We start from the raw sequence: 9,683 nt of genomic DNA, 5'->3' as shown, positions 1-9,683 counted from the left end.
ACTTCCTCTATTCTTAAATATAAATATAAATCTTCCTAGAGATTCTAATATGAACTACATATGAAGTAAAATGAATGAACCTACATTTTAAAATACGTCTATATGCATCTATACGTAGTTCATATAAAATACTTATATTTAGGAACGAAAGGAGTATGAGGGAAATGTCACATACTTTTTTATATAGTGAAAAATATCAAAAACAATAACAAGTCATTTCTGGAGAATAATTACCAAGAAGTGATTTATAGGTGAGCCTACATGTTATTAAAATTGAGATGTGACTCACTTCACTAAAACCCGAGTGAGAACGTTGCATCCTAGCTAAAATCTGGTTTTAGGAATAGTCTGAAGTCTGAACATGTTCATCTGGTTGGCTTTATGTCCTCGTTGTGGAGTACGTGGCTATTTACATTGTTTTCCCTTAGATAATATTTACACTGGTTCTACCATATCACAGTTCTGCCTGCTTATATGACTGTCTGGACGTAGAATGTAGTGTGCCAAATAAAAGCAAAGGTTCATATCGCAAGGGAAGAAAACAAGGTCCAGATGTAATGTTGCAGCAAAGATGGCATCTGGTCATGTTGTAGACAAGGCGATCTACAAGCCTAATTAAATGCTCCCAACTTTTGCCAACTTGCCCTCTTTATTGTGTATGATGATGTCAAACTAATTTACTGCAACATCAATGCGAGTTTACTATCCACATGTTATGTGTTGGGAGCTTGGGATGCATATGATGCAAGGGATACATGATTCATAACTGAGGTTGTTTTGCAATGATCTTGTGTACTCATTTCTACTTGTCGTTTGTTCATGTGATGCATCTATTGACAACTTGACATCCAAAGCAATCATTCACAGTATGAGCTAGTCTTTTATAGAATGGGCAGGTGAGAGGTACAGATTTTTGTGTGGCTTCTTCTTGGGCTGCTCGGATCAGATGGTCCCTGACTGAACTCTTAAATATGCTCATGTGGTATTTTCCTGGGAGTAGAGGCTAAAACCATGGCCCGTGAAAGCAAGAGGTCCCGCAAACGCGTAATGATACTCATCATGTGCGACATCTTATGTTAAAACGAGAGTGGATTTTCAACATCCGGGTGCCTAGGCACCCTTTTTAAACAGTAACATCAAAACAAATAATAAATAAATAAATAAATATGAAACTTTACAAGGTCAAAGATGATTAAACTTTTTAGGTGATTGCAAGTTTCATGCCAAAAAAACATGTGAGGAGCTTTACACAGGAGAAATATTTTAGTACCTCAAATTTTGAGCACTCTTAGCACTAAAATCTGAAACTTGTTTGCACACCTTTATCTACATGATATTTTGGCATGAAAGCTTGTAAGAACGTACAAAGTTTGATCATCTTGTATGTTGCAAAGTTTTAGCTTTTTTAAACGTTTTTTCTAATTTTTTAAATTTTACTGTTCATAAAGGGTGCCTAGGCACCCGGGTGCTGTTAGAGCAACTTTAGCAGACCCCGCATAATGCCGGCCCGCAAAACGCGTTTGCAGTTCGCGCAAAACCCCTTTTGCGGGCCGGCGCGGTCTGGCATGGATGCAGACCCCCAAACGAACCCGTATAATAGTATATTTGCCGAATATGCTTTTATACGGGTCGCTTTTTGCGGGGTCTGTTCGGGCACGGCTGCGTCGCCCCGAAAATAGAAAACGCTCAATTCTCGCATTTGACATAAGTTCTCACAAATAAGTTCAAATTCAAACAAACATAACACAGTTTTACGCGCAAATAAAAAGCCAAGTTTAGTACGGCAAACGCAAAAGAGGGTCTTGCATCATCTTGGTCGATCTTCACTCTGCGCCATCGAGTCCATCTTGAAGTTCATCGGCATTGCCACCATATGGAGTAGAGAAGACCATTCTCCTCTTCAAGATCTCTCTCCTTGTCATATCATGCCATGTTTTGGTGAGGTCGTCCATGTCATCGCGGTTCATTGACATGGTCTTGTTCTCTTCGGCAAGCAACAAAGATTCTTTGTCGATCAACTTCCACTTCTCGCACTTTTGGAGCAACTCCCAACAATGCTCTAGTTTGAAGAATTTGCCTTCCGAAGCTTCCATGTCTTTGTATCTATGTTGGGTAATCTTATCCTACACAATGTGAACAAAGTGATGTAATCAATTCTCATGATGCAAATATGATTACGCACAACTCGAACAAAGGCAAAACAAACTTACATAGTAGGATTACACGGTCCAACTTGAAAGTGCATTGCGTACTTGCTCCAATCAAGCTGCCCAACGGCTGTACATATGCTTGATATTCTGCCAACGCCCTTCAAGCGACCGAAATGTGCGTGGAGTCTTATTGGGATACTTTGCCATAATGTGGAAGTATTGATCTTCAATCCTTTGCCAATATCTCTTGGCGGTTTGAAAAGTACCCGTGCATACATCAAGAAACACCGCACCCCATGCTTGGATCAAAGTTTGATCTTCCAAGATCGTGTAGTTCTTCGATCTTTGGCTATATTGAACGATTGACAAGTCACGAGCTATCGCAACAAATGGCGAAAACGAAAGAAAATGACCATGACCGAAGACGCATACCTTCCGGCCATTTCGTCGAATACCTCGCTTGCGGGGGAAGAGACACCGTTGAACGACATCGCCGGGGCATCTCTTTCCGGGATGGAGTAAAAGGATGAAGGAGCCTGAATCCTCTTCCTCTTGACGCAAGCGGCCTTGGTGACCTTCTTCGCCGCCGGCCGAGATCGCACAACAGCGTTAGCGCCCGGAGCGCGAGCCTTCGCTGCGGGGGCTGTCGGATTTCCGCCCGGCACGACCACGTTGCCCTGCCGCTTGCGGGCAGGCGCGGCGCTAGCTTGATCAACGGCGGGGCCAACATGGCCGGCGACGAGATCCGCCCGAGGGGGAGGAGCGTTCGCGACCTCGACGGTGGCGGGGGGCAGCAAGGAGGCGTCCATGGCGGCGAGGGACGGCCGCGGAGGATACTATGACTCCCTTACACAGAGTTTATACTGGTCTATGGAACATACTAACACAGAACAAGCTCTTGCAAGTCCAGTGTCTTCCCTCTGCCAGTGTCACAGTGACGGTCTGTAGGAGGGCTCAGGTCGTCAGGTGTATGTTTGGTGGTAGAAGTCTACAAGGAAACAACTCGGCAGGATGGTATGTTGATGTGATCGAGGAAGGGTCGATATGTATATGTTCTGTCAAATAGCTCCTGGATTCTTGGATATGCGGGACAAAACAAGGTCATGATAGGTGCACCTCATACTCTGTTTTCTGTTTCTCATTTAAGTTCTATCCGAATTTGGTGGCTAGTAGGGAAATTTGACAGTCTAATGCTCTGGTATATGAATTCTGCTAACCGTAGTGTAATGGCATAATTAGATTATGTTCTTGCATGGAAGGAAGTATCATATTTTCTCTTATTGTAGTTATGCTATCCTGAATGCTACTGTAGTAGGAGTACTTACTGATATTACTGAACGGCGTATACTATATCATATCACTAAAGTAAGAACCTGCTCCTTTTCTACTAGAACAAATCATGTTTACTTCCTCCTCAAAAAGAAAAAATAATCATGTTTACTTTTTTAATGTTGCCAAATTGCTTAATAATGGTCCTCAGATGGTCAACCTATTATATGTTGACGCTCAGAAACACTTGAAATCATTGCACTTTTGACTGGATATTATAGGTTTTCTTTTTCTCATTGGCCAGTTATTGGAGATTATATCTCTATTTTACTCATTGGCAGATTAACATACATGATGATTGAAGTGTGGTGAAGGCAGAGTAATCTGTTATGCTGGAGGTCAGTATATTTTCTGCACGAACCATTGCATTGTTGCATGACATGTGACCGACCTTGACTGCTACTTGTACAAAAAGATATATGCAGCCCGCAGCAGCAATTTATTTACGAAAATGGATAGTTCTTTTCTTATGCATGTGTAATTGTATAGAGACAGCAATAGATTTTCATAATGGAGGATCAGCTTTGTAACCTTTTTATTGCTTAAGAAGTCATCTGAAAATATGAATGGAGCGATTTACGTGCATGAAATGTGGTCATATGCTGTATATTCGGTGCTTGTGGTTGCCTTACTTGAAATTTCGAAATTTGATTCACCGCCATTGGTCAACTAGCACTCGAAGCCAGAATTGACGTTGGCATCGTGCACTAGAGCTGCTACATTGCCATCAAACGAGCAGAAAATGACATTTCCCAGGACTGGAAAGGAAGACCTGGTCCAATGCCACTGCCATCTTTATATACTCCTAGTTGATCTGATCTATCTATCCATTCAGAAGGAGGAAGACTCTGCTACATAACAGTACGTAGGCATGCAGTTCCATAGCTAAAACGAAGCAAACATTCCCAACATCCAGAGCTAGACCCTTAGCGGTAACAAACACAAACCCTACACGATGGCATAGCAGCACAGAGTACCAAGGAGAACATATCCAGTGCCAGTACGTACTACCTAATGGGTGAAAGCACTGAATATGTTCTCCAGTACCCAAGCAAGCTGCTTCAGTTTGCGACAGTCTTCTTGGGCTTGGGCGCCGCCTTGTCATGGACGGCGTGTGCCGGTGGAGCCGCATTGAGGTCGGGGAGGGGCCCACGGACGCCGGCGCCGGCGTTGCCGTTGCCGGTGGCCTTGCTGGCCGCGGTCTTGGCGAGCCGCTGCTTGAGCTCGCTGAGCAGGGCCTGGTTCTCCTGGTTCAGCAGCTGGGCCTTCTTGCGCAGCCGTTCGTTCTCCTTGAGGATGTAGCAGTTCTGCATGTAGAGCTTGGCGTTAAGCCTGTCCATCTCTTCCCGCCTGCCACCGAAAAAAACAACAAGGTAAGGAAATCAGCAGCCATGGCGATGACATCCCTGTGTTGTTATATATGTGGGGGTCCCTGTTTCAGACCTTGGGTTACAGTGCTCGACTCGTATTAACTTGTACGTGCATCGGTGCATGTGTGGTACTAGTATGAGTGCAGGAAAAGAAGACACCGAAGCTGAAACAGTGAAGTGTGTTGCGGTCGTGCGGCAGCAAAAATCACAGGATATACTCAGGGGATGTCCCTGCTGAGGCAACATCATTGGAGTTAAGAAGAAGAAGAAGAAGAAGAAAAACAGAACACTAGCATGGAGACCCTGAAGGTTTCTTCTCTGTAAATAAAATAAAGAAAGTGGAGGGCCACTCCCTCGTTCTAACAAGCAAATCATGATGGTTGTTTAAGCACATGGTAACGCTATTGCAACTGCTAACAGAGTTCTTAATTACTAGGAGCAGCAGCAGCTTGCAAAGATGTCAAGGCTCGAGACACGCATAAACAAATCAGAGGCATGGGAGGGGATGATGGATGCAGCAGATTGCATGCAACTAAACTACGGAGCATTAGAAACGAACAAAAAGGGAGGCTAGGAAAGGGGAGAGGCCAGCAATTGCAATTGGCACACATGATTGTGCATGCATGCATGCATTGATGCAAAAGCACATCGATCAGAGACGAGGCTGAGGGCATGCATTACCTTGCTCTTGTTGGACACCGGAGGAGCTCGGCAAGCAAAGGCGGAGTCGGAGTGCGATGAATGAGGCAATGAGATTTGCTGTGGGGCGGGGGCAGGAAGGGAGTCAAAAGGGATCGAGAGGATCAAGTCGATCTCCTCTGTATGTGTGTGTGATGTGCCCGTTCTGCTGGGTGGTGGGGCGGTATTTATAGGCTCACGATCGCTGCATACCAGTTCATCGTGGATGGGGTGCAGCTAGGCTAGCTCATCCTTCTTCTTTTTTTCCTTCTTCCTCGAGCAGTGCGGCTGACAGGCGGGCCTGTCTCGCCGTGGCCCACGTGCTAGCGTTCGCACGTACGAATGGGAGGCTCTCATGAGGCCTTTGAACGGGAGCGGCAGAGAGGGGTCTCCTGCATGGTCATAAGGAGACGATCCAATCGATGACGATGCGGCAGAGGCTTAAATGGCGACTAATCATGAGGTTCGGGTTGGCCTCCCCCTCCCTCACGTGCCGCGTTTTTTCTTTCTTCCCTTCCTTGTGTACGCGCCAGTGCAGCCGTTCCCGCGCCAGACTTGTTTATGGACGGATGGATGACTAATCCGCATTGTTATGGTTTTTGTGAGCGAAAACCATTGTGTGATCAGTAATCTGAAGCACCATTAACATGCATGCTTTCTTGTGTTAATCGTGCACTGTAAATTGTTCTGTTGCATACTTTTGTGCTACTCTATTTTTTATACTCCCTTCGTCCAAAAATACTTATCGAAATTGACGTATTTTAATTTAAACACATTTATTTGTATTCATTTTTCTGACAAGTATTTCCGGACACGAGAGGGGCACTGTGATTTTGTGACACTGGTTTAGGTGGCCAACCCAAACCAAATATGGTCCGCGAGCGGAAGTGTGCAAGAGAAAGAGAAAGAGAGAGAGAGAGGGGGCAGGATACGACGATGGGAGGGGGCTTCAAATGATGATGATGATGGGCCTCGGCCGGCCCAAGATTCGTAATGATGGCTCATCTCCGGGTCCTCGCTCATCATCACACTCCATCCCTGTTCCTATATTCCTCCCCCTTTTGTTTCCAGGTCTCTCTCTTTTTTCTTATTATTATTGCATTGCACCCGCTTCCCTTCCTTGAATACCAGACTCGGGAGGGGGTGATGATGATCCCCTCTTCCCTCAATTGAATGCATCACAATTGTGCCACACACACCTCCTTGCTTCTTTTCTTTTGTATGCTATGCGCCATGCATCTCTTTGTTTGCTTCTTCCATCCTTTTCCTTTGTGGCCCATCTCACCTCTAGCTTTTTGCAAGCCTTTTGCTGAATGTGATTGTTGCAAGGAACAGAATCTCCCAAGGAAAATGCACATGTTAGCAGAGATGAGATGATCTAGGGCCAGAAAAGTGGAGGGACGAAAGGTAAAGGAGGTAATCATCGCTGCTGCCCAGCCTGGACTCACTCTCTCTCTCTCTAGGCTGTGTATGTAGTACAATCTCGGTCCGGACTTAACCGTCGCTGAAATAAGCGTATGTAGACTAACAAAATATCGCAATGTACTGTACGGAGACATGGATCGACGTAGCTGTTGAAAATTCGCTCTAGTGTCGTATCGTATGCCAGCCAGTGATTGTATTGACAGGGCAGCACAGCAGCGGTACTACACTAGAGCGGCACTGGTGGTGGTGTATTGATTTCCTGGTGGTAGTAACAACCTCTGTCGATGATAACCGTTTCAAACTTTCATCAATGGACGCATGGGCTCGATCGTCTTGCTTGCAGTATTGCGTGCAGCTGGGCTGGTGCTGCACATGGAGACAGGCCATTAAGATTCTAGGAGAGTACGAGCGTACAAAAACCATGATCACCGATTAAAAGCAAAGCCATCATATGCCTCCATCTCCATGGATTCTCTCTTCTTGTTCTCATCCTGGCTGCCATCATTTTTTATTGGGATAAGTATATTTTTCGTCCTCGAATTCTGGCGATAGTATAGGAATCGTCCCTCAACTCCGAAACCGGTAAAACTCAGTCCCTCAACTATTTAAACCGGATACTTTTCGTCCCTCGCGGCACTTTAAGTGGTTTTGGTATGACGTGGACCCGGTTTTGACTAAAACTGTACACGTGGATTGTTTTGACCGCCATGTCACTTAAGTGTCCCCAATCTCTCTCTCTCTCCCGTGCATTCTCTCGATCCCATCTCACACACGAACCCCAAACCTAGCAGCGGCGGCGAATCGCCCATGGTCTGCGGCGGCGGCGGTTGCGGCGGCCGGCAGTGAGGCGGAACTACGGCGGCGCGGCGGCGGGGCCTGTGAGGCGCGGCGGTTGCTCCTGTGAGGCGCGGCGGTGGCTGGCTGTCTGGGCACGGGAGCGGCGGCGGCGGCTGGCAGCAATTCTCTAATCTGCTTGCAATCGATGTCTAAAGCAACCATTTTCAGACCACGAACCATGTCTTTTCCAGGATATAACCAATGAAACATCTTGTCATCCTTTGTTTGGCAGTGCATACGAAAACTCTGAACCAGATCAAAAAAACAGAAGTTCTTGCGATAAACAAATGACATGGCCTCTTTTTCCCCACTATATTCAAGTGTTTTCCCATCATTCAAAAACTGGCCTTCAAAATGAAATCTGATGAATAGCACGTCTTCGGGATCCATTTGACTGGCCTAGTTCATACAAGAGACAAGCACAACGTGAGGCCTGCCCTTGCTCCTGAATGTAAGATTGCAATGAGTGCACGCACAAATTACCTCCGGCAATGGAGCTCCTTGTCGCGGGTCAAGGCCGCCGCCGCCTGAATCGCCGTTGCCGCCGCTCCCCTACCCAGCCTGCCAGCAACCGCCGCGCCTCACAGGCCCCGCCACCGCGCCGCCGTAGTTCCACCTCACCGCCGGCCGCCGCAACCGCCGCCGCCGCAGACCATGAGCGATTCGCCGCCGCCGCCGCCGCTGCTAGGTTTAGGGTTCGTGTGTGAGATGGGGATCGAGAGAATGCACGGGAGAGAGAGAGAGATTGGGGACACTTAAGTGACATGGCGGTCAAAACAATCCACGTGTACAGTTTTAGTCAAAACCGGATCCACGTCATACCAAAACCACTTAAAGTGCCGCGAGGGACGAAAAGTATCCGGTTTAAATAGTTGAGGGACTGAGTTTTACCGGTTTCGGAGTTGAGGGACGATTCCTATACTATCGCCAGAATTCGAGGACGAAAAATATACTTATCCCTTTTTTATTTCGCCACACGAAAGCTTCATCCACGCATCTGCCCAATACATCCCACGCACATCTATCTACCGGATCATGATCATTCGTCAGGAATGAAAAGGCAACCTTACTCGATTTGGCTAACCACGTTTCTCATTCTCCCCATATATATACTCCTAATTAGGAGAATAACATAAGTTAAGCAAAGCAGAGCAATGTCCAAAAGGAAAAGTAGGGTTCAAGAAGTGGCCAGCAGATCTTAGACCCTGCAGCTGAACGGATTGGATAAAGTTTTCATTGCTTCTTCTGCTACCTGATATTTGTATTAAAATCCAAAAAGAAATACAAACGTAGCCAGAGGATGATGTTTGCTGCCGTTGCCGAACTAGCTAGCTAGCTAGCTGCGCTTTGTGAACAGAGTCGAAGGTGATGATGTTGGTGTCAGGCAATATTTAGCTCCATGTCTCCGTTCGCCGGAAGACCACCCAGCCCAATGCACATCGATTGCATAAATGTATTTATTCCAGAACCGTAATCACGATGAAGCTTCCCTTCCCTGTTGTTTACTTCCTGTCCATGCATATGCATTGCATACACTGCTAGCTAGTAGTACAAATACAAGAAATGTACGTTGCCCGCCCATCCTCTCCAGTGGTAATAAAGCCGTGCCATGAAGAGGAGGCTGTTGCTTGACCAGATGGATCAAATAATAACCTGCCCTGCATTGTTTCTAGAAAGGCATGATGGAAGGAGGCAGATCGACGCAATGAAGTACAGTACCATGGGCAGAGAAAAGTTAGATATTGCATGGGCATGACGAATGGGCCTTGCATTGCATTGACAAGATGGAAAGGAAGAAGCAGGGGCGCGCGCGGGCCGGTCAATGTCGCGCATCACTTCGCCCCATGAATCGAATCCTCTCGATCTCAAAAGATAAAAAATGAATCGAATCCTC

General features: G+C 46.3%; 1 protein-coding gene across 1 annotated transcript; it reads right to left on the bottom strand.

The window, feature by feature from the left end:
* Positions 1–4,252: 4,252 nt before the first annotated feature.
* On the bottom strand, positions 4,253–5,692 carry LOC123430252 (protein LITTLE ZIPPER 4). The gene is made up of 2 exons (XM_045114126.1): positions 5,531–5,692; positions 4,253–4,829 (listed from the first exon to the last, which is right to left on the bottom strand). The coding sequence occupies exon 2, from the start codon at positions 4,817–4,819 to the stop codon at positions 4,541–4,543; it is 279 nt and encodes a 92-aa protein (XP_044970061.1). The 5' UTR covers positions 4,820–4,829; positions 5,531–5,692; the 3' UTR covers positions 4,253–4,540.
* Between the last annotated feature and the right edge of the window lie 3,991 nt (positions 5,693–9,683).

The sequence above is a fragment of the Hordeum vulgare genome, chromosome 2H, assembly GCF_904849725.1.
Source record: "Hordeum vulgare subsp. vulgare chromosome 2H, MorexV3_pseudomolecules_assembly, whole genome shotgun sequence".
NCBI classification, from domain to species: Eukaryota; Viridiplantae; Streptophyta; class Magnoliopsida; order Poales; family Poaceae; genus Hordeum; species Hordeum vulgare.
Note: the sequence above shows the minus strand (reverse complement) of the source record. Positions and strands in the feature narration are given on the sequence as shown.

Coding starts and splice junctions, on each gene's coding strand:
- LOC123430252 (XM_045114126.1), bottom strand. CDS start 4,819: ATGGACAGGCTTAACGCCAAGCTCTACATGCAGAACTGCTACATCCTC.